The sequence below is a fragment of the Osmerus eperlanus genome, chromosome 1 (genome assembly GCF_963692335.1).
Source record: "Osmerus eperlanus chromosome 1, fOsmEpe2.1, whole genome shotgun sequence".
Lineage (NCBI taxonomy): Eukaryota > Metazoa > Chordata > Actinopteri > Osmeriformes > Osmeridae > Osmerus > Osmerus eperlanus.
Window position 1 is genome coordinate 20330303 of NC_085018.1, and position 27692 is coordinate 20357994.

At 43.1% G+C, this 27692-nt stretch overlaps 5 protein-coding genes across 12 annotated transcripts; 3 read left to right on the top strand and 2 right to left on the bottom strand.

Annotated features, from left to right (window-relative positions):
* Positions 1-500: 500 nt before the first annotated feature.
* Positions 501-9599, bottom strand: eif4enif1 (eukaryotic translation initiation factor 4E nuclear import factor 1). Of its 5 annotated transcripts, none has more exons than XM_062469038.1 (19): positions 9294-9599; positions 8320-8496; positions 8155-8228; positions 7913-8040; positions 7501-7775; positions 7157-7358; positions 6822-6985; positions 6165-6303; positions 5643-5816; positions 5229-5503; positions 4426-4506; positions 4042-4231; positions 3664-3752; positions 3335-3471; positions 3074-3152; positions 2837-2957; positions 2197-2523; positions 1921-2094; positions 501-1538 (listed from the first exon to the last, which is right to left on the bottom strand). In XM_062469038.1, exons 2-19 carry the CDS (start codon positions 8440-8442, stop codon positions 1345-1347), a joined length of 2946 nt encoding a protein of 981 aa, XP_062325022.1. In that variant the 5' UTR covers positions 8443-8496; positions 9294-9599; the 3' UTR covers positions 501-1344. The 5 variants fall into 5 exon arrangements, with proteins under 5 accessions (XP_062325022.1, XP_062325014.1, XP_062325005.1 ...); XM_062469030.1 differs by lacking the exon at positions 9294-9599 and adding an exon at positions 8843-8936 and having other exon boundaries at positions 5274-5503; XM_062469021.1 differs by lacking the exon at positions 9294-9599 and adding an exon at positions 8843-8936 and having other exon boundaries at positions 3667-3752.
* Positions 9600-9953: 354 nt separating this feature from the next.
* sfi1 (SFI1 centrin binding protein) lies at positions 9954-18433 on the top strand. Of its 2 annotated transcripts, none has more exons than XM_062469057.1 (31): positions 9954-10398; positions 10492-10563; positions 10676-10786; positions 10885-10979; positions 11084-11201; positions 11300-11402; positions 11492-11648; positions 11830-11991; positions 12093-12163; positions 12257-12349; positions 12457-12554; positions 12784-12850; positions 12940-13070; positions 13190-13271; positions 13414-13592; positions 13679-13754; positions 13848-13943; positions 14069-14145; positions 14353-14455; positions 14570-14666; positions 14777-14937; positions 15045-15119; positions 15393-15467; positions 15936-16112; positions 16201-16394; positions 16591-16674; positions 16892-17021; positions 17104-17164; positions 17251-17386; positions 17541-17643; positions 18118-18433. In XM_062469057.1, exons 1-31 carry the CDS (start codon positions 10250-10252, stop codon positions 18292-18294), a joined length of 3510 nt encoding a protein of 1169 aa, XP_062325041.1. In that variant the 5' UTR covers positions 9954-10249; the 3' UTR covers positions 18295-18433. The 2 variants fall into 2 exon arrangements, with proteins under 2 accessions (XP_062325041.1, XP_062325052.1); XM_062469068.1 differs by having other exon boundaries at positions 11833-11991.
* Positions 18434-18666: 233 nt separating this feature from the next.
* Positions 18667-24483, top strand: sxph (saxiphilin). Its single transcript, XM_062469082.1, has 17 exons — positions 18667-18901; positions 19278-19441; positions 19549-19648; positions 19758-19934; positions 20082-20244; positions 20398-20462; positions 20597-20754; positions 20907-21093; positions 21283-21431; positions 21547-21637; positions 21822-21881; positions 22475-22657; positions 22866-23013; positions 23110-23192; positions 23353-23537; positions 23683-23869; positions 23986-24483. Exons 1-17 carry the CDS (start codon positions 18847-18849, stop codon positions 24027-24029), a joined length of 2199 nt encoding a protein of 732 aa, XP_062325066.1. The 5' UTR covers positions 18667-18846; the 3' UTR covers positions 24030-24483.
* c1h1orf74 (chromosome 1 C1orf74 homolog) lies at positions 24115-27640 on the bottom strand. The gene has a single exon (XM_062469163.1). The coding sequence runs from the start codon at positions 27518-27520 to the stop codon at positions 26729-26731; it is 792 nt and encodes a 263-aa protein (XP_062325147.1). The 5' UTR covers positions 27521-27640; the 3' UTR covers positions 24115-26728.
* Positions 24323-26258, top strand: sirt4 (sirtuin 4). Of its 3 annotated transcripts, none has more exons than XM_062469151.1 (4): positions 24323-24452; positions 25124-25608; positions 25694-25988; positions 26099-26258. In XM_062469151.1, exons 2-4 carry the CDS (start codon positions 25124-25126, stop codon positions 26249-26251), a joined length of 933 nt encoding a protein of 310 aa, XP_062325135.1. In that variant the 5' UTR covers positions 24323-24452; the 3' UTR covers positions 26252-26258. The 3 variants fall into 3 exon arrangements, with proteins under 3 accessions (XP_062325135.1, XP_062325127.1, XP_062325119.1); XM_062469143.1 differs by lacking the exon at positions 24323-24452 and adding an exon at positions 24624-24959; XM_062469135.1 differs by lacking the exon at positions 24323-24452 and having other exon boundaries at positions 25091-25608.
* Positions 27641-27692: the final 52 nt, after the last annotated feature.

Genomic DNA, 27692 nt, shown 5'->3' on the forward strand with positions numbered 1-27692 from the left:
GGGGGTCTTTTTCCAGAAACATGTCAACGTCACACTTTTTCTAATGTATATTGTATTTAAAAAAACGTTAATTATCCTTGACGGCTCTCGATCCCGTAGAACGTTTAAACACAAGTATAGTATAAAATTATCCTTCCTGGTCTGCCGTTGTCCACCCCCCCCCCCCTCAGCAACCCCCTCCCCCAATGACAGACGCACAAGCCTCCCTGTATGGTCAAACTGAACACGACACACAAGCGCGCATGTTGACATCGAAATGGATACTCTTCGTGGTACAGTTTAATATCTTATACACACCACTTGTGCCCCTGTGAAATGTGCTTTAAAACACAAATAAAAAGGTGCAAATAAAAATTCGAATGTCGTTTTCAGATAATTAACTGTTCAATCACGAGATAACCGTGAATTAGCACCATTTTGGCAACACGCGTCTCTGTACGATCCACCAAACCAAATCGGCTGCTTTAAATCCCATACAAGCTTTAAATAATACAAAATGCTTTTGTGAATTCGTTTTATTGAACATTTTATTTATTAATTCTAATTGTGCTTTTATAACTTAACAGCACATTACCTTAAACGGAATCCCAAACACCCCCCAAAAAAGAAAATCGTGATTTCAGCAGTGCTTCTCTTCCAGTGACGGGGCGAATGGGAGGGGAATACGGTAAAAAAAAAAAAAAAAAAATACAAGAGAAAGAAAGGCACAACCAGCACTTGCTGTTACCACTGGGGGCGTCCTGAAATGCTCAAACTAGTTACCGCTACAAACAGGGCCACTGACAATGCCTTAGAGGGGCATTTGATGGGAAACACTCTGGGAACCTCCACAATCAAACAACTTGCAGTAGCCCTTTTCTCAGTGCAGTTCCAATCGGGGGGTGTGGGGGGGGGGTAACTTCACCAGGATCAGATGGAAACACTACCCGTCTTAGAGGTTCCACTCAAGTCCCTGGCAGTTCTCCATTTAACTGCAATACAACCTTTTCCATACCAAGAAAAAGAAATCATATCTATTATGTACAGGGAGAATACGTTTCTTTCCCATGGTCTGTACAATTTGGGCCTATACATTTACTTCATCTTTTCTGCAAAAACTGAATACAAAAAGAATACTCAAAACAAATAGGCTGCAGAAAAGAACCCCATTACTCATCTTTCCCTTTCTTAAGTTTAGGCCTCTTTAAACACTACCAGTGACTTCAAGGTTTAAGACAAAGAATTGACAGACATCTCAAATCTGTGCATTTTGACTTAGAAATGAAAGTTCACGTTTGTCACTAATGGGGATGTGAAGATGGGAGACAAAGAAAAGTCCTGCTATAGCCAGCATCTTCTAAATGCTCACGGCCGGAACTCCAGTTCGTCAACGCTTATAACTTTAGCAGGCATGGAGGGAAGGGGCTGCTCCAGTACATCCGAGCCAAACCACTTGGCCAGGCCGAGAGGGGGGCTGCCCTCGCGCCGCTGGGAGTGGTTCGTCCGATGGGGGCCATGGTTTTGAGACTGAGGGCCGTGGACTGTTGGATGATGCAGTGCTTGGATAAACAAAAATATGAGTTAGCTAGAACGATGAGAATTGTGTCAAATTAAACAATCCATTCTAAATGTTAACTGAACATTCTAATTAAGATAAATGGCAAGTTGCAATACAGATAAGATGGGGTCAGATGGCTAAATGGTTAAGGAGTCAGGCTATTAATCAGAATGTTGCCGGTTCGATTCCTGTCTGTACAAAATGATGTGAACTTGGGCAAGGCACTTCACCCTACTTGCCTCGGGGAGAATGTCCCTGTACTTACTGTAAGTTGCTCTGGATAAGAGCGTATGCTAAATGACTAAATGTAATGTAAATGTAGATAAGGTGAAAATGTCCCATTTGTATTTTCATGGGTGTAATGATCCGAAAACGCATCTTACTTGGTCTTTGTTGCTGTTGGAGTTGCTGCTGCATAACTGCTAGCTGCATGTGGGTGTTGGCTCTGGGAGGTAAGAGAGGGTGCCCTGTTGCACCAAGTGGGTAGAGGGGTTGTCCAAGCAAGGCAGGGGGTAAGCTCTGAAGCTGTGCAAGGTCTACATGTTGTGGAAATATACCTGGTGCGAAAAAAAGAAAAACACTTTAGAAAAGCCCACGCATGTAATTTCATTTGATAGTCAATGACAATTCTGTGGATAAACTTCAGAAACGTCACCAACCTGCTTGTAGCAAAGCCGGGCCAAGCTGTTGGGGCTGGATTCCCTGGGCCAACATCCTTTGCACCACGCTGGGGTGAAGCTGGGGTGGAGGGGGACGTACGATTGGAACATGGGATAGCAGTGGTACTGGATAGATAGGTCTGGGAAAGGATGGCCCAGGGGACACCAATGTGGGAGTATGGTGTCCAGCAGAGCCGGGCTTTGGACGCTCTTGTTCCTTGGAGGGCCGAGTTTGGGAGGAGAGTGGGGTGGAGCAGGCTTTTACCCCACCAGTCTGAGGACCATTCCCATCCATTCCTTCCAGGAAAGAATTAGGGGAGCTGCCGTCTAACGAGAGGAGCAAACCTGAAGAATCAATAAGCTGTACACCTCCCACTGATGACATTTGTTTTCCACCTAGGGGGAAAGTTGCCCTTGGACCCAATGGTCAGACATTTTCTTTAAATAAAATAAAAAAAGTTAAAGGATCATTCGTGTGGTGACTTAGGAAATTGCACGTAATCAGTCTTTAGTATTTATAACATTTCCTTGTCCCCTGTCCATTTGGTTGCCTCGCCAGTGTCAAAATCTCAGAGTTTGGATTCTTACATTCGTCTCCATAAAGTATAGAGTGCAGATTGGAGCATCTGCCAGTAAATACCTTCTTGAAAGTTTCCAGCGTCCTCCTTGCCCTCAGGACGACTACCTGGCTCATCTCTACTTTTCTCTTTTGTCTCGTACATTTTTCGGATCACAGATGTGGGAGTAAAGGACGCAGACAGCTGTGCAACACACAAGCATTAACAGGATGTTTACATGTAAGCTTTGAGTAAACCAACCATGTCAAATGTTAAAACCAAACGGTGGTCTTTAAGACAGCATTTACACACACACACACCACAGTGACTGCATTGCAAGGAGAGTTTCTGCCAGCAGGATGAGGGCCTGGGACTGGGGACCGATTCATTTGTGGTTGTCTGTGGACCACAAACATAAATCATAGAACAACTGATCTACATTCCCACGCTTGCTGATACTTACATGTTCACCAACAATAGCAAAATGTTGTTAGCATTTACTGTTTATTATTGTATAATGGACAACCAACCGGAACTATACCAAATACAGGCTTCAAATGCCTTCTTAGTTTTGTACAAACCTGTTGCGATAGGCCTTGTCCTGGAGCTGCTTGTTGTAGCCTGCCTGGAAAGAGTGATGCGCATGCAGAGCCAAGTCCTGCTGAAACACCAGGGCCTCCAGGTCAGCCTGATCTATCCCCATAGAGAGCACCCTCATCTGGACAACACACACGGAACAGAACAATGTTTAATGCAACACTGTAGGTCCAAGTAGCAACTGTGTAACCAGCACTTCTTCCACCATTTTAGAAGTCAAACTTGAAAAAAAGGTAAGTGGATTTCAAATCTAATTTGGTGTTTGATAGCATCACAAATCTGGGGAACTGATAATCTAACGTCAAGGTCTCACCTGCTGCTGTGGAGTAGGTCCAGGGCTCAATGATCGATGCATGCCTGGGAACTGATCTGCCAACATAGGTGGTGGACCAACAGGAAACCCTGAAAACATAACAGCTTAGACCCTGGAGTACTTACAGAGATGAAAGCAATAAATATCCCAAATTGGTCTTTGATATCTGGCATCTCAATTTCTTGATATCGGAGCTGTGAGATAAATAGTCCAACAAATAAAGTTTGATACACTTGTCAAACAACAGCTGCCTAAACAAAACAGGCTGCCCAAGAAAACCTCTCTCCCCAAGACAGTACATGAATCCCAAGAACAAAATGATCAGTTCCAAACCTCCCCTAGATCACACCGATCAGTTTATGGCACTTGTGCATTTACCTGCTGCAGGCTGCATGCGTCCACTAAAGTAGTCTGGTGATGGTGCCCTCTGTGGGAAGAGTGGGGGTGAGGGGCCCCTGTGCTGCAACAGGCCATGGGTAGAGGCTGGCAGGGCATCAGGGCTGGGCAGCAGGCTGCTGAGGAGTATGGGGGAGCCACTGTGTGGAGGACACTGAGCACCCAGGAGCTCCTATAAAAACACATTCTTAGCTTACAAGGAGGTACAAAAAAAAAAAAAAAAAAAAACATCACCACCCATTTTCAATGCACTTCAAAACAGGATGTACTCTTACTTCTATAATAATAACCCCCTCAAAAGTCTCATATATAACAAATCTTAAAAACAGGCTATATATACACACAGCAAAAAACCTAGCTACACACCTGGAATATGTTCTTCGGCTGTGGAGCGGGCACCTGGGCTTCAGGCAGTGGCATCAGGGTAGGGTCTGAGGATTGCTGAAGCTATAGAAGGTGGAAAGGGGTTGGGGAAAGGTGCAAACAAGACAAGTTCCAGACAACTTCTCCAGTCCATGTCCCTGGGCATTTTCAGTAGTGTGGTTGCAATTTCAAAGTAAATTGGATCAATTAAAATGATTCTGCTTCAACAAAAAGATGCAGGAAATCGTAAAGGATTTGTAATGACAAGCTGTCCAATCCAATAGACAGCCGAGCAACCAAACATTAAACAAGACTGCCCAATGACAGAAGACAGTATGCAATATATATAATTGTTCTGACTGCAAGTTAATAGTTCAATACAAGATCAGATATTAATAAAGGTTACCCTACCCGATGATAAAAGACCATGACTTGCAGCCAGAACATTAGTGTGAAGTTTTGCATGTCATAAACTCCACACACACAAAAAAAAGCTTTTGTAAAAATTACTTAGCCACACAAATTTATGCCCATCGTTTCTTTAAAACCTCCAGTACCATTAATGTTTAACATTTGACTATGTTTGTTAGAAAAGTGCTTGCATGCAGCACACTGGTTTTGAAAACCTTCAAAAGCCAAGCCCTACAAGTTCACGTCAGACTTGAACCAGCAGACGTAGCATATTAGTATGTTAGCACATCCACAGTTACCTGAAGCAGCATGCTTAAAGCTGTTACACATCCAGCGTTACCTGAGGCAGCATGCTGGCAAAGCTTTAACATCCAGAGCCATGGTGGCACACTTACGTTGTTGGTGTTGACTTTGGGGTGGGTAGGCAAAGTTCCACTTGCCTTCATGCTGCTGACCAGCTTGTTGAAGGCTGACATGTCAGGATCCCGTGGACGGCCGCGGGGCCCCACAGAGCTGCCTGTTAAAGCTTCTTCCAGATGCTCAGCCATGAAGGGTGTTCCATCCCCCCGCTGCTGATGGGGAGCCTTGCGAGCCTGTGGCTCAGAACTCACTTTCAGCCCCTTTAGCCCTCCCTCCACCTCCTCCAGAGAGAGCACCACACCTGAGTGAGCTGCAGACACGATACCGCCATTGTTAAACCAAATACAGACACTCAGCCTAAACTAAGCTTACAGTTTTATTTTATATTGATTCTCTGGAGAACTATATACTAATTAGCCAAAGACATGCATTGACCACAATTCACTCACTACTCTCTCGTAGTCGCGCCTTGTTGACAGAAAGGCTTGAGAGGAGAGGCTTCAGGTCTATCTTGGCCTTGTGAAGCAGCTCCAGGATATCGACCTTCTCCTTGCGCTCTGACTGGATGGGCGTGAAGTACGGTGCCGGTCCCTGGCTGGGGGAGGTACATCGGGGGTCGAAGCCTGAGGGATGTGAGGCATGATTCACTTTTTCACCAATCTCTTGGTTTACAAAAGTTCTAGTTAGACAGACCAGGCTTATGAGTAGGGTTGCGTACAGAAACCCGGTGCTAATATGGCACCGGTACCTATATGATCGGTATGTACTGGACCAAATCTGAATGCAGATTTTGGTACCACTTAAATGCCTGAGCTATCGATTGAGATATTTGCCCTCTGGTGCTCTGAAGCCGTCATTTTGTGGCTCTTTATCGATTCAGGCACCGGAACCGTTTAAGTATCAATTTGGCACCGGTATCGTAAAAACCCAAATGATACCCAACCCTCCTTATGAGTTAGTTTGATCCTTACCTGCCAGTCTTTCCAGCTCTTCGTGTGGGGTGGAGCGTAGACTGCTGGAGCGGCTACCAGAGGGGCTCAGGTTACTAGAGAACCATCGGCTGAAGCGGCTGGCTGATACAGGGCCCTCCCCCAGAACATCTTCTATCATCTGCAAGAAACAGAGGGAGAGCTGTAAGAGCGTGGGACATCCGTAGGGGCCGACTAAAGGGTGCGAGGACAAAAGCTGGGACTTACGTTCAGAGCTCTTTCCATCTGAAAAGCACACAGTGTGCTAGAAGAAACTTTTTAAATGGATGCACTTAAGTTTGCCATTTATAGCTAAATGTATCCAAGATTTAGATTACATCTAAAGTGTCAATGTTTTTGAAGTCATTTTGATACTCCCATTGGACTTGCTACTAGGTTCAAAAGTCGGTTAAATATTTTGATGGGCATAAATTTGCATTATTGAATTGCATTCTGACAAAATGCACACACACAAAAAAAAAGACATTCCTAGTGAAATCATGGAATAAACCCCATTGGTGATTGAAAAAGAGCCCAAGTGCAGCTAAAGAATCCATCTCCTTCACACCAGCATTCACCCCATCGTGTGTTGATTTACAACACCTGACATTGACCAACAAGCCTGAAACACCAATCCTGCAGTGCTCCCCAGGTACTTACCGAAGCCAACCCTGGCATGGTCTTCTCCAGGTTGAAGAACTCATTGAAGTCAAAGTCTCCAGATGTTTGCTCTGGGAGGACCTCCGGGTGTGGGACCTCCTGATCTGCAGTGGAATCTCGGACCACATCTGGCTCCTCTGCTAAACCACCATTACATTCCACTGCTGTACACAGAAACATACTTAGAAATTGACTGACAATAGTCTGCTTTTAAAGTGACTAATAACATGTTATTTATTAAACACTGCATTTAAAAAGATTTGAAAAAAACTTGACAAAGCTGCTCTTTTAGTAAACACGGCAGGACATTTCTGAGGGACACAGGTTTGACATGCCTTCTCTCACAGAGTCCGTTCGCTTCCTTGAACGCTTGGGTCTACGTTTATCTTCCTCCAGAATCTTGTCATCAAATCCAATGAGCTCAATGGTCTCTGATTGGCTGGTAGGACCTCCTGAGAACCATTCAGGTTCCTCTTCTGCATAGGAGTCATTCCTTCTTCTTTCACTGAAAACACGCTTGTCACCAAAGTCTCGCTGCTGAGGACAGGATAAGAAAGGAGCATTGGAAAGAAAAAAAAAACTTGCATGCAGTATTTGGCATGCAACACTTAAAGGTGAAGAGGATAGAGTAAAATTGCCTTCACTACAACACAGTAACTATCCATGTATATATACTAACCCGGAACCTCTTATCCTTAAAGTCCCTCTCTCGTTCTCTTTCTTTCTCTACACGACCTTCCCTCTCAAAGCCTCGTGCTGCCATGATGCGACCACTGCCGATGCGGCGAGCCCCTCCTAGTCTGAGAGTCTCGTTCTCCTTGTTCTCCAATGGGCTGACAGGGCGGCGGGTAAGAGGTGCAGGAGCAGCAATGCCCTGACAGCCCCCTCCAAAGCTGCGGCGTTGGGGACTCAGCACAACATCTAGGTCATCCTCCTTTAGTCGCTCACGGGGATCTGAAAAATAGCACCGCAGGGGTGATTTAAAGTTTTCTATGAAGTTCTCAAGCCATGGGCAATTATCCAAATGATTAAGCAAACGACCATTGAAGCGGATAGATACAATATGGATAGACAATGAATGACTTGTTTACCTGCAATTCTACGTTTCAAAGGGACTCGATCTTCCACATATTCCTTTTTATAACCTTCTACTGGGGAGCTACACTCTGATGTTGGGTAGAGTGAGGCATGCCATTTCTCTGGGTCCCACACACCATCACTATAAACCCAAAAGTAAGTTAGACTGGAGAACAAAAAAACTAAAACCATATTGATAATCTAGACTCAATACTTTTATTTATTGAAAAATTTGATTATGGCCATTTTATCCTACCTGTCATATTTTTCTGAAAGACACTCAGGCCTTTCATTAGAGAATGGGTATTCCTTTATTTCCAAAAGCTCCTCCTATGAAAAGAGAAAAAGAAAGTGAAGTTAAATTAAATGCATCCAAAACTAATGCAGCCTTGCTAATCACAAGTGGTGATTAATTAATTACCTTTGAGTATCTGTAAGCTGATGATGCATTTGGGTCTTTCACTGGGTCTCTCACTGGCTCATTTACAAGCTCCATGACGGCTTCACCATTATCCTTTTCTTCAACACACGCATCCTTCTCCATGACTTCAGGGGGCAAATCCAATGCAAGACTTTTGTTCTTGGATTCTAGTCGTATCTGTAGAAAAAAAAACATTTAAGACGATTGAAAAGTTAATCAAAATTGTGTTGATTTACAGCCTAAGGTGGTGAAAAAATGAACACTTAAAATCTATGAGTAAAATTAATAATATTAACTTAATAATTTAGCGTGATTTTCTTAACGTTATCTAACCAGCCGAGGCCGATTGAGACTCAACGCCTAGGTCAGCATAGTAAATACAGGTGTAAATTCGAGAGTATTCAACATGTATAGAAGTGTGAAAACATTTAGCATTCGAGATTGTCCAACGCAATCGAAAGACTGTATGGCGACATACTACAGAATATGTTTGGTTAACCAACTCGTGTTCTTAAATACATACTCCTTGACTCATTTATAGTACGCTAAATACGCGTTGACGTGACCAGGCTTAGCGGTGTCAGCCTGGCATCAGAGTTAGGCTAGCTACTTGTGTATACACCCATCTATCAAGCTAGCCAATTAGTTAATAAGCACGTGCTGCGTTTAATCACCAGCATGACTGACTAATTGGCAATTTTATGGTCTTACGACGTTGGCAAAAATGTGTCCTTGTTTAAATATCGTCGCTATCTGGCTAGCAAGCTAACAAACCACTATAATACAATGGAATAAACCGACATGAGCGTACTAGGTAACTACAACCATACCATAATGTCGATGACGTTAGTCGACCAATTTAGTTGGCAAAACTATACACCAACTAGCAAGCTAGATCAGGTAGTGATGCAAAATATTTAGTTTCAGTTTATATGAGGAAAAGTCAAAAATCCAAATGGTAAACATTCACTTACGATGCGACTGGCTAGCCAACGTTTTGAAACCGCCTGAGATGCTAGCTGGCCAGCTAACCTAGCTAGGCTAGCTAGCTGCCCCCCTTTTGGCTAGCTAGCTAGCCGAGTGAGTATAATGCTCCCCAGTAAAAAGTAGAGTAAAGTAAGAATTTCAGCGTCGTCCTGGTTTTGCCACAAGAAAATATGCAAATAATACACTGGCGTCCGAATGGGACTTAGAAACAAGAAGATGTAGCTATGTCTTCTTTCTATGTTTCGGTCGTAGCAGCAATTTTCCTCTGATCACCGCTTCAGAGACAGGGGCCTTGGAAGGATTATATAGTGCCCACTAGCGCCTTTGTACAATTGATGTCAGTGTTCGAAAATATCTAATACAGCCAAAATGTATTTTTCTATTTGTATGTATATAATAATGTATATCACTTATATAGTTTGTATACGTTTGTATTATTTGTGTAAATCTACATAAATGCACGAATGCCTTTTATTGCTAGCATGGAGAGTTGCAATGCATCTTGTGATTTTTCTATCCGGCAATAATAGGGGCAACTATTGTAGTCATTCGGATTGTTTCCCCCATTCCACTTGCCAATATTCTTGAGTTCCAGAGACGTGCTGGTTTTGCCGTTGTGCAATCGTAAAAGGAATGTATTCATCATATATAGCATTAACTATATAATAGTTTTAAAACAATCTATAGACATCCGTAAACAATAAGTCAAGATGCCGCGAATATTTTAACCGGAACCTTCCTTATATTATTGATACTGTCGATTCTTGAACTAGAGCACACAACATTGGTCCTTCCAACCGCGCGACGGTTGATTTTGTCCCTACACAAACAGAACAGTACCAGTCAACTTCTTGTCACTGTCTTTCAGTCATAAATCTGTGGGGTACTTGACAAAAAAGTGGTCAGTGACTCCACTACCATGCGCTAGCAGATTGTATTTACAATGTCTACAGTCAAGGGGCGACGTCCACCAGAGCACAACACGGGTCCTGGACGATCCAGACGTACAATCAATTATTTATCCCGAACAATTTCTTACAGAGTCGGATACAGCTGGAACAAAGGTGGAAGACTAAAGGAGCTGAGGATAAGGTGAACGAACAGATTACGGACCTCATAATTAGGCTTATTCTACACCATCATAATCAGAGAGATCCCTTCGTGCTTAATGTCTGTTATTTCCAGGCACCTGGCGCGGAAGTTTCTTCACATATGGAGGATTAATACTTTTGGGCGAGTTCATCCATGGAAAGCCAGGTACAACTCCCCGTCTATTAAGGGATGTAACTGCAAATAGCTGAAAACTATAACTGGTATATTTGTTTTTAACTTATTTAGTAACACACCAAGTTATGTTGACCAATTCCAGAGCTTACCATAACCAAAGGGTAATTAAGAAAGCATTCGGTGGTTGGAGGGATGAATGGTGGACATCCAGAAGAGAGTGGAGTCTCTCAATTCGGGCAGAGTGCCATTTTAGGTTAGTGCAACCTCTGCCATATCCTCTCCTAAATACAATGCTAGTTGGATCTCGTTTGGTACCACGCTGATCAGCTAATGTTATTTTTTATGTTTTAGGTATTACCTGTACAGTCAGTCATTCCATTGCTGGCAGAAGTTTGTCTCTGTGGAAAAGGATAAGAAGAAAATACTTCAAAAGGCTGCATGCTTTGGTACGGAACGAAAATGCTTATAGTTAGAACAGTTTTTGGGGGGGTGACAGGTACCTCTCCAACTGAGCAATTCTCTCACAGCAGTTGTTATCCTTGTGTTCCAGATGAAAGGCGGCGTATGCGCGCTGCCTTGGATTGCTGGGAAGTGTACCTAGAGATGAGGCAAACGAAGCGTAGGATGTTGGAATCAGCTCTCCAGTTTGAGAGACTTGCATCTCTTCGGTGAGGCATTGACTCACACATTTTATAAGATGACAACCAACTACAATGCACAATACAATATTCTGATGATATCTTATCATATGTTTACCATGGTACAGTTCAACATGGACTTTGTGGCAGTCTGGATTGCAGCGTCGATACAACGATTGCATTCTGGAGGACAGTGCACTGCAGCACTGGGCTCTGACTCTACAGAGCAGGGTAGGGAACATTTGAGATATTTTGATTGTGGTCTATATCAATATGTTGATAGAGAATTCTTACTCTTGCTTGTTTGTCTTACAATTTAGGCATGGCTTCAATGGAGAGAAATGTTTGTAGCTGTCTGCTCTCAGAGAGAGAGGGAGTCCAAGGCTTCAATTCATTACATTCATGGGCTTCAGCAGAAAGCTCTTGGTAGCTGGATAGGTTATGTTCACCACCGCCTAGCTAAAGGGAAGCCACAAGGTATCACATTTATATTTTGTCAATCCACAGTCATATTTCTCACTTACGCACATAAAGATTATGGTGAAATGCATATTAGAGGTGTTTGTTCAGCCAGCAACTGAAAGTATATTACTGACACAAACACTAATGTTGCTTTTCAGTATTTTTGTTCTTGATTTGTGATGTTGAATGTTCCTAGCAGGGGCTGTGCATGCCTTGCACCTCAGGCTGGCCAGGAGAAGTTGGAATAAGTGGCACGATAGATACCAGCTGAAACAGAGAGAAGAGGACCAATTGCAATCTGCTTACCACCTGGCACAGCTCAGCCTGCAGCGCATGGCATTTGGACGCTGGAAAATGTGTATCCTCACTCCCTTTACTCACTCACTAAAACTATGCAAATGTAACTTAAACCTAATTAAGTTTCTTTGAAGTGGTTTTTATTTCTTAGCTAATGTGTAGATGTGGAATTGGGTGTGCAAAAGGCTGAAAGAGAAATTGCCGCAAACCAACATTATCATCATCATCTGTTGGTAAGAAGGAGAATCACGTCTTTGACTTTGCATATGTACCACTGTATTTTCATATGACAGCACTTTCCTTCTCTGATCGGCTCTTGTCTGCAGCATGCGGGGCTCAGAAGGCTCAAAATGAATGTCACGTTTCGCAAAACACATCAGCTTAACAAGAATGTTGCTCTGCTGCATTTTCATCACACTGTAAGTAAAGAGAGTGTTTTCTCAAATAGTATTCTCTCAATGTCTCCAAAGATGTCCAACTTTATTTTAATTCACATATTCATGTGTTTGTTGTTTTTATCCCATAGGTAACAGATCGTTACTGGAAGTTATGGCATGTTTCCCTTGAGGAGGCTGAGAACAGGAAACTACAGCCACAAATGGAGATTGCCGTGACACACCACAGGTGCCTCTTTTTATCTTTGCCTTTATAAAGTAGTATATAGTATATCACAATTTATCATTTTCCTGGACACCTACTAAATGCTAAGAGTGGCAGCTAATAAGCTATCAAGTGTGTGTGAGATATTTGGCCAGGTAAAAAAAAACAAAAACATTTGTTATGTGTTCAGGGGTATGCATTATAAGTATAGCTATAATTTTGTTTTAATTTCTTCTTCTTTTTTTTTTTACAGTACTTTAGTCATCAGAAAATGCATACACCTATGGAGAGAACAACTTGCTGAGTGCAGGGTCATGCAGGTACCGTATTTATGATTGAACACACGCATATACTCACACGCATTTGTATATTTAACTCCCTGTGGTTTGTGTTCTCCTCTTGAGTGTAGAAGCTGGAACGCTGTGCTGACGCCAGGTTTGCTGGCCATATCTTGCCTCGGTGCCTCAACTCCTGGGTGGGATTTACTCTTCAGAGGAAACTGAAAAGAGCAAGGAGGGGGCGCGCAGAGCTCCACAATCAGTCAGTCACTCACAAGCTTCAAAAATTTTTTTTGGGGGGGGGGGTGTAATATCACAGCTACCCTCACAATCTCAGTGTTTGTCTTTTATGATGTCAATGTGTTTACATGATCACCCAAGGCAGCGGCAGTGCAACTGGGCCTTGTACACATGGTGGAGTCATTCAGAAGAGAGAAAGCAGCAGAGGCTGTCTGAGAGGATGGTAGATAAAGCAACATATTTCAGATACTGCATATAGATCAGCAAATCGTCTGCAAAAATGAGTTGTTTTCCAAAGTTATACCAAGTCGACACACACTAGCAGCAATCATTGAAAGATAACTTGTTTCCTTTGTGTGCTCCAGGCTGTTCTGCATGCTGAGCGGACACGTGTGCAGGACACCTGGATCTACTGGAGAAAACAAACGTGTCAGAGACAAGAGGAGAGGGAGAAACAGAAGCTCTCTGACACACACTACGCACACACGTTGCTCCACAAGACGCTGAACGAGTGGAAGGACAATGTCACAGATATCATCGACCGGTACGTTGGACAACTCCTCAGACGCTAACTTTGTTTGTTTACTCGTGTGTTTATCTTTGTACAGTATGTTTGGTTATGTCCAACAGGAGAAACAGGGAGGGGCAGGCTGATTATCTTGGGGACCTTTGCTGTATGAGAAGAGCCATGAGTGGCTGGAGCATGGTATTGTAGATTCATTTAGTTGCTGTTAAAAGTAAATATCTTGGGAAACTTTTTATCTTGAGCAATCTTTTTTTCTATTCCCACGTTGCTTAGTATGTCCAGTACAAAAAGGAGAAAATCCACAAGGGGGAGCACATCGATCATTACTATGAAAACAAACTCCTAAAACACACCCTGCATGCCTGGAAGGTATGGTAAAGCATAGTCACACCATAGCTTGTGTACAGTGTATCACCACACCAGATTCATCAAGTTGTCCTTGACTCTTAGTATGTGTGTGGGATGTGCATGAATCCTTCTCTTCTCACTCCCAGGATCACCAGCACCAGGCCCAGGAGGCCTTTGCCCATGTAGAGGACCGCTACAGTATGCAGCAGCAGCACTCTCTAAGGTAACCACCTCGAGGGGTCAGCTTACCTGTTTTGTAAACACCTCTGAGGCAATAATATTATCTACAAATCAGGTCACTGATTATGGTTGCACCTGGAGGTTGTCACAGTATTGGACTTTTTTTATGGAAGGTTTATTTCCACATGATGTTTGGAGTTTTTTCCATATTTGTTTATTTAAAAACAAAACTTTTGCCTTGTCTCCACAGGAGGCTTCTGGGTGTGTGGAGGGAGAATGCGGTCCTCTCAGCTGAGATGAGGAGGAAAGAACGGAGAGCAGAAAGGCACTTTCAGCTCTCCCTGCAGATCAAGGTATGAACGTTGTTTTTATGAGTGACCTAACAAACCCTTCAATGCTGTTTGTCACCAGTACAGATACAACCACTCCTCAGGGTAATTTCCTACGTCTGTGTACCATTCCCTAAGGTGCTGTTGGCATGGAGACGATTCACTTCAGGCACTGTGTCAAAGTGTCACCAGCAGAGGGAGGCATTGAACCAGGCTTCAAGTCACATGGATCTCTGTAAGGACACAATTAACTGCCAACCAGTTTAAGAGTGTAATTCCGGTTTATTTTTAGTCAGTTAAAGATTAATCATTTACAGATTTTTTGTTGTTCTTGTGTGTCACCAGTGTGTCTGCAGCGGACTGTCAAGAGATGGAGGGCACGAAGAAGAGAGGTTTTGGAGGAGAGGACTGGCATGGAGAAGGCCAGAGAACACCTTCAGTCTACGCTTCTTTGCAAAGCTTTTAGAGTGTGGAGTGCACACCACCAACAACAGCAGTGCAATAAGGTTCAAACATTCTGTTCACCTCCAGTCTGTCATAGAGGCATCTTTGTGCTCTGCTGTCTGGTACTTTTTACTGAATGTGTTTTAATGTATGTGATCGTGCTTTTAAGGGTCTGAAACAGAGAGGAACCTTACTGCTGAGACAGAAGACAATCAAGCACTTCTTTGAGTGCTGGAAAGTTGCGGTAAGTATGTCAAATATTTCTGTGAGTCTTTCAATATATTTTTGAAAGCTTGAAGGCATTCCGAATCGAACTTCATTGTTGTGATAAGTGGAAAATATACTTCTTATTGGATTTAGTTTTTACCGTTCTTGAAAAATCCAAAAGGGCTTCACATTTTCTCACAGATCCCTGGGATTCAACTCCTATCTGAGATGCAGTGAAGTCAGTTGTTCTGTTGTTGTCAGTCCCTGGGATTCATGGTGAACTAATGACCGTCTTTTCTTCCCTCCACAGCTGCAGGGCAGAAAGAGAGAGACTGAGCAGACAGAGCTGGCCCTCTGGCACTGGTCCCTTAGTCTGCAGGCCAAGGTAACACCTGCACATACTTAACTGTCAGCTATTGACACGTTCACTGAAACGTGCTGCTTTCTGTGTGATGTAGGAATGCACACCTGGCAGCAGTGCAGCTCTCCTTTACATATTAAATCCATGTGTCGATTCACGATTTTTTCGATTCACAATTTTTCAATTTACAATTTATCAAATTTCGATTCAATATATGCTTACATTTGATTCCAGTTTGCTGTGTAGTGTTACTTGTTTCTATTTGACTGTGATAGTCAGTTGTGTTGAAGAAAAAAATCCTAATGCATCAAAACCTTGAAATTTATTGTTTTTCTTGCAGTTTAGTAAACTCATTGTTAAAAAAAAAAAGAAGATTTTTGAAATTTGTGAATCGCTAGGAGACTGAATCGCGATTCAAATGCGAATCGATTTTTCGTAGGAATCAATAGACGAGATGGAACTAAAACCCCTGTTGTCTCGGCCCCTCTGTAGGTGCTGGAGGCATGGAGACTGTGGGTGTCAGAGCAGCACAGGAAGCAGCAGAGACTGGCTACGGCAGTGCACTTCTACAGACACCAGCTGCTGAAGGAGGGAGTCACTAGCATCCTTACACACGCTGCTCACATGAGCAGCTTCCACAGCAGCATGGCACTGCACAGCCAGGAACAGGTGATACATATGTGGATTATGGATAATATATGTATGTCTACTGTCTGTATGCAGAACCAACCTCTTCAGGTCAACATGTGTCCTTCAGAACTCTCGTCGGCTCCAAGGGCTAGTGCTGCGCTGTGCCCTGAAATGGAAGCATCTGGCCCTGTGTAGTCCAAACAGGGTGCGACAGGTCAGGGCAGTGACACAGAAAAAGAGCGTGACCTTTTGTCTACCTGCATGTGGCACCAAAGGCCCCTCACAAAGGGCCGAGCAAGAAGCAGGACTCCTCAACCAATTGTGAGTGGGTGCTGCTGCCATAGTGACGTGAGCTTTAATCGTGTATGTTTTGATACATTTAGTCATTTACATTTAGGAGAAAACGTCATTATGCACGGCCAGGATTCGAACCGGCAACCTTCTGATTAATAGCCTGATTCCCTAACCGCTCAGCCATCTGATACCTTTGTCTCACGGAGTCTGTCCCTGTGTGCAGGGTGGTGGCCCGTGCCTCCCGACTTCAGCCTCGGCGTCCCAGAGATCTACTAGACTCACCAGTCAAAGAGCTTTTACATAAAAGGTACATATCTTCATAAAGATGCCTCTGTACAGCCAACCACTGAATGATATTTTATGTGCCAATCTAAAACATGACATACAATGTAATATGCTTACATTGTATGTCATCATTATATAACATTCCTTTATGAATGTAGTACCACACCAAATCTATGGTACCATGTAAATAGGGTCCCAGGCAACAACAGGTACTGTATCTCTAACTCCTTAAAACCTAGTACCCAAGGGCTGCTTACAGACACCAATGCTGCTTCAAACCAAGAGCTCCCAGAATACTTCCACGGAACAGCACACCAGGATGTTCTGTTACCCCCTTCCTCCTTCATGACCATCCACCATTCAACCACGGTAACTGCTCATTATTACTTGGACATTGAATACCAGCTAACGTATTTTATTTTGGGTGATTTTATGGCGTCTCTTGTTTCAGATGAGGCAGGTCCACAGCTTCTGTCCCAGAGAGTCTCCTGTCATCCCATCATCTCCCCTAGGTAATCTTTAGTAGCTATAACAGTTTTGTTCTGTCATTTGGCCAAGAGAAAGGTGCAAGATGTAATGACACTATATGTCCATGCAGGTGTTTGTTTAAAAGGAAATGATGAGGAGGAGGAGTGCATCCAGTCAGAATGTGATCCAGCTTTATCTCTGAGCAGGGAGATGCTCAGCATTCGCCTGGACATGCAGCGCTTCAAGCAAAATAAAAAGCAGCTCCAGTATGGATTCTTACACCTGCATGTGCCCATTTGTTTTATTATCATTAATAATTGGATTGATTTTGATTGTGCACTTATTCAGTATCATAAGCCACTAGCCCTGATGTGCATGTGTGTACATGTATTCACACACTCTTAACCCTTGTGTGTGTAGGACTTGGCAAAGGCTGAAAGAGGTGTTGAAGAACTGGCTGCAGTCAAGTGAAGGTGAAGGAGAGACTAAGGAGAGGAATGACACAAGTCACGAGTTAGCAGAGGTGGGAGTCACGGTGAATACATGATGTATAATACACATTGATGATTAAACAAATACATAAAAAGATAATGCAGCAGTTGAAGCAATGAAATGGGAGTCTGAAAAAGATAATTAGTTGTGTGTCAGATCATTTGTACCATACAATTTAGCTGTGACTAATCAAGTTTGTAGTAGTGTAGCATAGCAAGTTCAGTCAATAAATACTCTTCATCTAGTTCAAGTATAAAATGGCACAGTAGCTTAATCCCCACCATTCATCACATTTTGTTGTTATGTCATGAAAGATTTACATTTAGTCATTTAGCAGACGCTCTTATCCAGAGCGACTTACAGTAAGTACAGGGACATTCCCCCCGAGGCAAGTAGGGTGAAGTGCCTTGCCCAAGGACACAACGTCATTTGGCACGGCCGGGAATTGACCTGGCAACCTTCAGATTACTAGCCCGATTCAAAAGATACATTCTTTTGTTCCCAGCTTGAGGAGCGTATCAGAAGATTATCCGATGAAGTGACGGAGCAGAAGCCAGTGATGCGTCTTCACGCTGCCAGGGTCCACAACATTGAGTGTGTCCTCCTCAGCTCTGGACATGCCTCTCTCAGCAGGACACCAGAACACAGAGCCACTGATCAACCCTCTGTGCTCACCAGATAACACACACAAACACTAGACTGCAGTGGAATGTCTGTAGCTAACACACAAAACACACTGGATTGGAATCGATACATGTCAATAGTTTGTAATGCAAGAGCATGATAATAGTGTCATTATAGAAAGATTGAATAAAATATTTATTACGATTTTAACCTTTTTAGTTGTGTTAGTGTTACTTATTTCAGCAGTTTTAAACAAGTACATTTTAATGATGTTCTAAAACAAATGCCTCAAACAGACCATTGTATAAACCACAGTAGGAATACATGTGCAAAACTGTTTAGATGTGGTTGGTTACTGTAACAGCTGGTAGGAAATTGTTTCCATATGTGTGCAAAGTTGCTTTCAGCCTACTATTCTTGACTCTTGCACAATACTGTTGTTTCAACTTGTTTCAACACTGCGTCGCTCGTGGCTATGACAATACTGTTAACTGACATGCTGAAGTATTCAAACGGATTTGAGATCAGAAAAAAGCATCTGTCCCTGTTATGTAAAACTGACGGTGTTTATGTCTTTGTTGGACGGTAATATCCTTAATAAGTGACCATCATGCGGGCAGTTCTTGTCATTCTTATCAGTTTCATCTGTTTCCACTTCAGTTTGGGTAAGTGTTTTAAGAGTTGAGTATCAATGTTTACCCATTAAACTGATGTATTTATTTGAAACAACCATATTTATCTAAAGTGACAAAAGGATAAACAAACACAGAAGCTCTATTTACATAAACATTCATAACGAACAATCATCTTTTTAACTGTTCGGAAAGCATTTTGGGACTGGCCTTTTTATTCCTGTTACTTGTCCAGATTTTTAAGGATGTATTTATTCCCAGGTGTTTGACTGTTTTATTGAAGAAACCACAGCTAGCATCTACCATGCAGCTAATCCAAGTTATGTTCTTACTCCTGACAAATGAATGTGGATATTTGTGGCGGTGTCAGTTGGTCACTGAGTTTCCACTTGGGCTTTCTGGGTCACAGCTAAGAAGATGCGGTGGTGCACCGTGTCCGACCCAGAGCACAGGAAGTGTGCGGAGCTGGCCAAAGCACTGGTCGCAGTGTTACCTCCTGCTGCTGTGGCAGCCTTTGCCAGGCTCTCCTGTGTGCGTGCTTACAGCACCACTGACTGCATCAACAAGATCAGGGTGAGACCGTAGAAGTTGCATCATTGCTGACATTTATCTTACTTAACACTCAACATTTATCAATCCATTCTGTTTGGGTATGGGGCTAATGTGTTTTTTTCCCCTAGGCAAATCGTGCTGACGTGGTTACGTTAGACGCAGGAGAGGTTTACACTGCTGTGAAGCAGTTTGGTCTGACTGCCATCGCCAAGGAGATCTACAATGAAGGTAGGTAATCAAGATAGTAATTACTCATGGTTCTTCCTGTAGTCCTTTGTGTCAGCATGTATATCATGAACATCATCACAGTACTTCCCTCTGCCCTGTGTTTCACAAGGTGGCTGTATTCTGGCGGTGGCGGTGGTGAGAAACAGGACCCTAGACCTGCGCTCCCTACAGGGCCACAGGAGCTGTCACAGTGGAGCCCGCTGGACAGCGGGCTGGAGTCTGCCACTGGGCTTCCTGCTGTCTCGTAACTACCTAACCTGGGCTGAGGACCAACCGCTGAGCCAGGGTAAAGAGACCTATTAACATGAAGGAGAGCAGGAAATTTTGACCGGGCAACAATAGAGCTTTCTTGTTAGGATTGGTATAGGAGAGAATGAAGTTAGATTTTGAGATGATTCAGTGACGTCAGGAACTCATCTCATCCTCTCCTCAGCTGTCAGTGCCTTTTTCAGTGCCAGCTGTGTCCCTGGGGCAGCTGGCATGGCACCCGCCCTGTGTGCCCTCTGTCAGGGGGAGAAGTCTTACATTCGCCATCGTAACTACCACTGTGAGACTTCCCATAGTGAACCCTTCTATAACAGCCAGGGAGCACTCAGGTCAGATGGAAGGGGCATTACTAAAAACGTTACCTATAGTATTACACGTAACACCAGTATATGTGGACCATAAGATTGCAAACATTCCAGGCATACTGTTGACTGCAGGGAAGGTACAAACAGTACCAACCAAAACTTCTGAATCCTTTCTAGATGTTTGAAGACAGGAGCAGGGGATGTTGCTTTTGTTGAGCACACTGCTCTGGAAAGTATTGATGGTAAGTTGACTTTTTGTCATTGTTTGGTGCATTTTGAGTCATTCAAACTCTTACAACTCTCATGACTGGACTAAAATCTTCCTAAAAAGATCTAATAAAACTGTCTTGTGTCCGTCATGTCTTTCCTCTGATAGAGAGTGATAAGAAGGATTTCAGCTTGCTGTGTACAGATGGCACTCAGGCTCCACTGAGTCAGTTCAGGATCTGCAACCTGGGTCGCGGTCCAGGAGGAAGTGTGGTCACACGATTAAACAATCGGAAGACTGCCCGCAAGTTCCTGGTGGCAACACAGGTAACAATGTTTTCATTACTTCCTCAGCCAATAAAGGATCTGAGAACAGTTATGTCCGGCCGAATATAAATTATGTGGACCCATATTTGGCACCATCACATATGTGTCTGTCTTATATCTATATCTGTTGCTGAGAAAATAATCTTTGTCAGATGGCCTTTGGCCAACGGGGAAGAGAGAAGCAGCGCTTTCAGCTATTTGAGTCAGCTCCCTTCGGTTCTAGTGATCTGCTTTTCAAGGATGTGACACAGAAACTGGCTATTCTGCCAGATGACAAGGACATAAGTCAGGTACTGGGTCTGGATTATGTTGCTCTCCTCAAAGGCCTCGGACATGAAGGTATGTCTCCACTCAAATGTACTCATAATTGCCTAGTATGCTGGTAGTTTAGAATGACTATAAAAAGGTCTAACTGTGTGTTTGTCTGTCTGTCTGTCTGTCTGTCTGTCTGTGTGTGTGTGTGTGTGTGTGTGTGTGTGTGTGTGTGTGTGTGTGTGTGTGTGTGTGTGTGTGTGTGTGTGTGTGAAGGTAGCTCACTGGAGGACAGTGTTGTGCGTTGGTGCTGTATCAGCAATGCAGAGCAGGCAAAATGTGAGAAATGGGCCCTCAGTATAAAGTCAGACCCATTGGTGTGTGTCAGAGCTGTCTCAATGAGTGACTGTGTAGAGAAGATCAAGGTAAGTTGCATTTTTTACAGGACAGCTCACTAACCATAGCCTTTAATCAAAGACATAAAGATATATAATGCTTTCTCATATAAGATAAAAAACCCATCATGATCCACACTTTCAGAGAGATGAAGTGGATGCTGTCTCGCTGGATGCCACACATGCCTTTATTGCTGGAAAATGTGGCCTTGTTCCGGTCGTAACAGAATTTTACGGTTTGATCCTAATCTTAACTTTATGGTGAATTTATATACATTACCCTCCATCACAGGAGGGAGCATTCTTTCTGCATAGCTGACTTATTACATTCAACAAGTAATGCAATCATAATCAGAAGTAGCTTCTTATCATTAATGCTCTTTAATCATTTAACTGCTTGTGTGTATCTGCCTTTCTTAGGGACAACATGTGTTCCTTCTGAGGGAGGACCTGATGGAACGGTCCACTTAGAGACAGATGGTGAGCTGATATGATACAGGCATGAACATGGCATATTTATTTTTATTTTGTATTTATTCGTTTATTTGTCAGGGACAATGCAGCGCACATTATTACATACCTAAATAATGTTGTAGATGTGTTGCATAAAATGTTTTTAGCCAATAGGCTAATTTGCAACCCCAGTCCCTGGTCAGGCCTTTCTAAAAAGTTAAGCAAATAAAATTTACTGCATAGTGTGAGTTACACAATCATGCAGCAGATGCAATATATTAGTATATACAGTATCCAAATTTCACAGATTCATAACCACATTACACACAACAGCACAGCACATCACGTAACAACACAATACATTACAACAGGGACGTAACAACACAATACATTACAACAGGGACAACAGAGTGTCTGCATGTGTGTGCTCCTGTATTTATGGACCTGACTCAGTGGCTACATGTTTGGTTTTCTTTCAGCCAATGTCTCACCTTTCTATTAAATGCATAGTAATATTATATACTACATAGATGTGATAATATTCCACTACAGTATGCATAAATACTTAAAGTACTAGGACTGTACATTTCCTGTTTTGAGCTGTTCTCTGTTTCCCCCAGTGTTACCGCCTGTGTTGGGGGTGGCAGTAGTGAAACGCTCCAGCAGAAGTGTTTCCTTTGGGACCCTTGGAGGCCGACGCTCCTGCCATGGCCATATGTACAGTCCTGCTGGCTGGATGCTTCCCTACCAGTACCACCTGAGCCTGGAGCACAACAGTACATCCACATGCGACCCTACAAAAGGTATTGTTCCTGACTGGAGGTCTCTTGACAAACCTACTCTATTTAGCTCTATGGCCTCATGTAGTATGCGTATGTCTTGTACGACTTACGTCTGAAATAACACAGCTCTGCTCATTGACTAGAATGGTAAAACCCAGTAGAAAAGTGGACAGATTGTTTTTGCACACAGTCTATATGGTGACATTCCATCCTCTGTGTTCTCTTAAAGTGTACAGTGAAGTGTTCTGGAAGGGGTGCCTCCCTGGTTCCCAGGGGAATCTGTGTAAAGTGTGCATGGGTGGCACAGTGGAGGCTGCCACCAAACGTTGCGCAGACAATCACAATGAACGCTACTATGGAAATATGGGGGCTTTAAGGTGACTGTATGTTTTCAGTTCAGTAAAAAGATAGAATTGTTCAATTTATATGCTTCACCCAATCTTACCCTTTATATTACCCTCACTGTTTTGCAGGTGCCTGGTTGGAGATGCCAGTGGCAAAAGCTACGGAGATGTGGCTTTCCTTGAGCAGCACAACCTGGAGACAAATATCCTAAGTGAGATACGAATACTCCCACACACATGCTCATATGTATATAAACTATTACTCATGTACAAGAGACCAGAGGTGTAGATATAGTATATTCTGGTCTTTCCCCTCTGTTACATGGTCATGTTCTCTGTGTTGTAGTTTTCTTTTGTCCTCTTGTGCCCTAGGTCTGAGCACCAGTGGTTGGGCAGAGGGGTGGTTGCCCTGGGACTTTGAGCTTCTGTGTGGGGATGGCCGTCGTGCTCCTTTGTCAGAATGGGAGAGTTGTAATTTAGGAACCATCCCTCCCAATATTATTATGACTCGTCCTGTGCTCACTGCCCGTGTGTATGATTTCCTCATGAAGTCACAGGTCAGGGACTAATTGTTATTTCTTTATAATCTTCTCTGTCACATTTCTTTGTGTGGTTGTCTATGAGAGATCATTTTTTCTTTTTACAATTATGAATCATTGTTTTATCTATTCAAAATGATTCTAATATTTCCTCTCCCCATAGGAGACTCTGGCAGCCAACCAGGGTACTGAGTTCAGACTCTTTCAGTCTGAGCAGTATGGAGAAAGTGACCTGCTTTTCAAAGATGCTACAAAGTGCCTGGTCCACACCAGTCATCTGGACTATCGCACTATCCTTGGGGAGGACTTTTACAGACAAGCAGAGACTGTATTCAACTGCACACATTCTGGTGAGACCTTTTACTTGTCACTGTACATAGGCTATTTGTATATCACATTTTCTTTGTTACAATGTCATATACATTAATATGTGTATGTTAATACACCTAATGTACCCCTCTTACAGACATTTTGGAATTTTGCAACCAGGACATCTGCAGCATTTTCTGAGGCAGAAGGAAGAAAACATGAGAGTGATGGGGAGGACGTGGAGGCCAATAAAGGCTGATACCTGTGTCTGGATTTGATTAAAAACAAATTACATGTATCTACGGTTACAATCGTCTTTTACAATTCAGGTCTATTAATGCGGTTTCGCAGATTTGTTTAACTCAAGGAGATTGATGTACTCGTATTAATGACGGTCTCCGCTATTGTGGCAGCATATTTTGGTGCTAATATTGACGATTGTCCTGCGTTCTTTTATGCTTGTGGTTTTTAGCAGTCCTGACTTTTGAGGGAGGGGCATATCGGGAGGATGTTGTTGCTGGAACTAGTGTGTTCTTCATTCAATTGTCCGCCTAGAACAAAAACCGGAACGCATAATGTTTATGAAACTAACTGGCACGATACCGTCTCATCATTAATGTCAAGGTAATAATTAAATTAATTAACCGGTAGTTCACTTTGACTTGTACATTTTACTGCGTATAGGCTTTGACACTACTCTACTAAAATGGAAGCTATCGATAGTTATTGGAGCTTTGCCTTTTACCGAGTATTTACTAGACTCTAGCCAGGTGTTCTGTCGATTTTTTCTACCTCCGTGTCAAATTAGTTAGGCTAGCCCTGGAAGGACAATTCGACAGGGACTTTAAGATAATGTTATAACACCGGGTAAACAGCTCAAAACCAGGGACATGTTAAATGTTACTTACAGATAACATAAGGTAACCACATTTACTGCAGACAGTACAATAACGTTGCCTTGCATCTTGTTAGCTAGCCTACTTTTCCAAAGTTTGTTATACAGTCTTTCTTATCAATCCTGGTCCTGGAGACCCTCTGCCCCAGCCCTGCATGTTACATCTGGGTCTACATGATGTAGGGTCGTCTTCAAGGTCTGCAGAAACCTGATTATGACCAGTTCATTTGAGTAAGGTGTGTTGGAAGAGGGAAACATCAAAAACCTGCAGGTCAGGGGGTCATAAGGAATTGAGAAGGGCTGAGGAAAAGTGTCACAATACATTTTCAAAACATTGTGTACATTTCAATACAACTTTCTCTGATACATGAACAAAGCAGGTTTTGTTGTCTTGACACAGATGTGGATGCTATGGAGGCCAGTCACCCTGTGTTCGGCACCTGGGATGCGGGCGTTGTCTTTTCCTGCTGGGGTGCAGAGCTTTGTGCCTGCCAGTAGTACCATTGATGATCATGTTCTGAAGCAGCTGCAAGCGTTTGTGTCACGTTCTACACGCCTCTTCGTCATTACTGGTGCTGGTCTCTCAACAGAATCTGGCATTCCAGACTATCGTTCAGAGGGCGTGGGTCTGTACGCCCGCACAGACAGACGCCCGATGCAACATGCAGAGTTTGTCCGTAGTGCCAAGTCTCGGCAACGTTACTGGGCTAGGAACTATGTGGGCTGGCCACATTTCTCATCACACAAGCCAAACTCTGCACACTTGGCTCTAAGGCAGTGGGAAGAAAGGGGCAAATTGCACTGGCTGGTCACTCAGAATGTGGATGCCCTACACTCTAAGGCAGGGCACAAAAGACTTACTGAACTCCATGGATGTACACACAGGTGGGAGAGACCTAAAAAAGCCTATACATGCATACACACAAATGCATAGGATGCGTTATTAGTCTTTCTGTATGCTTTATCCTAGGGTGGTGTGTCTTGGCTGTGGCGCTGTCTCTCCCAGAGAGGAGCTTCAAAAGCGTTTTGGAACATTGAACCCCGAGTGGGGAGCGAAAGCAGGTGGTGTCGCACCAGACGGGGATGTTTTTCTGGAGGATGAGCAGGTCCTCCACTTCAGAGTGCCTTCTTGTGAGGGCTGTGGAGGGATTCTGAAGCCAGAGGTTACATTTTTTGGGGATTCCGTCAACAGAACAACAGTGGAATTTGTACATAATAGACTGTCTGAATCGGATGCAGTACTGGTTGCTGGATCCTCTTTGCAGGTAGGGCAGGCAAAGTTGCTAAAATGCTGATGACAAGGCTAACAGTGAAGCAATAATTATGCGTTAACTATTAGATTACAAACATAACAGGTGTGCCACATTTTTTCCAGGTGTATTCCGGGTACAGATTTCTTTTAGCAGCCAATGATATGAAGATCCCAGTGGCCATTGTGAACATTGGTTCTACCAGGGCTGATCATCTGGCGGAGCTACGATTGAGTGCACGCTGTGGGGAGGTGCTGTCTGTCATCTTGCCCCTCTGACCTCACCATGGAACCAGAAATGGGCTCACTACGAGTTGAATTCACTCCTTGAGCTTGGAATAACTTCTCAACAGGTGCTTTTACTCTACCTCTTTCTACAATGCAAACAGCCTCAGGACAATAGGATGAATTGAATGAATCTTACTCATTTGTAAAGAAAACATAAGTCACCGGGAATCTTTGTATTGTCTTGAGGAACTGTAGCTGTAATACAGTTAAATAATGTAATGTTTTTTGGTTGAAACATGAGTTAAATAAATTTAGCAGTGGGAAATCTTTGTTTAAGGTTAATTCATTAAAGTGGACATTGTGTCCCTCTAACATTTTATTTTTCACATGCTGTTTATTCATGAGTGCTACTCCAATAGATCTTCCTCTTTCATTTAGTATAAGGCGATGACTAGTTGAAGGCCATTGCAATATACATATGTTTTGTATCTAAAAGATTCATTTGGGTAGAGCTTTGTTTTACAGTAATCAAAGTGTCACTGAGGGTAAGGTGGCAGTGGTTTTGGAAATATTAAGTCCAGAGAACACAGTCTGCTGCTGAAATCTTTCTTGAAGCCTTGAAGTCCAGTCATCCAGGACTGACAAAGTATCTGCCTCCAGGGCCTCTGGTGAGCTAAAGGAGTAAAGGCAACACTGGTGAGACTCTGTGCTAACCTGCCAAATTGCAAGAGCTTTGGTCACCACTAGTGGGGTCATAGTCAAGCAATTCTCAAAGCTTTCATTTTGATCAAACCAGTAAGTAACTGGGTAACCCAATAGAATCCCAAAGAGGGTGCATAGATTCCATGTCTCAGAAAGGTCCCCAATAAAGAGAGGAGTCTTAACCTCTGAAACTTGTCTAATATCTTTCAGAAAAGTAAGCAAAGTCTGTATCATCTTTTCCAAATCTCCCTCCCGTAAATCCGTGATAATAGATGGCTGGTCCAGCGAGTGACGCACGTCAATAACAGCCACAGTCCTCTTTGTGAACTTTTCTAAATGATCTATTGTTAAAGATGGATTAACAATTAGGTTATTTCCATTAATGTCCAATGTTATGAGAGATTTAGATAGGAGTTGTTCTGACTGTAGTGAAGTAAGATAACTTTGGATCTGATCAGCCAGAGCGGAGTTAGCGTCATACAGCAGTGCAGGCTTCAGACCTGTGTTAACAGCCATGACTCCAGCAGCCAGGTCCAAACTCCGAGCGACTGAGAGCGATTTCTTTCCAACACGCAGCCATTTTTGAGCAGCAGCGACAAAACGATTCTGTGTGGCCATAGTATTTTAGCGGCACTGGCTCATCAATAAATTTGCTTCAGCTCTACGACATGTTTCCAATCCGTGGACTTCAGGACTTGTTAAAATAGCCATGGGTGTCACATTGACCGTCTTCCGGTTCACAAATATTGGTTCCAGTTTACGAATCCTCAGGTTCGACGTAAAGAATGAT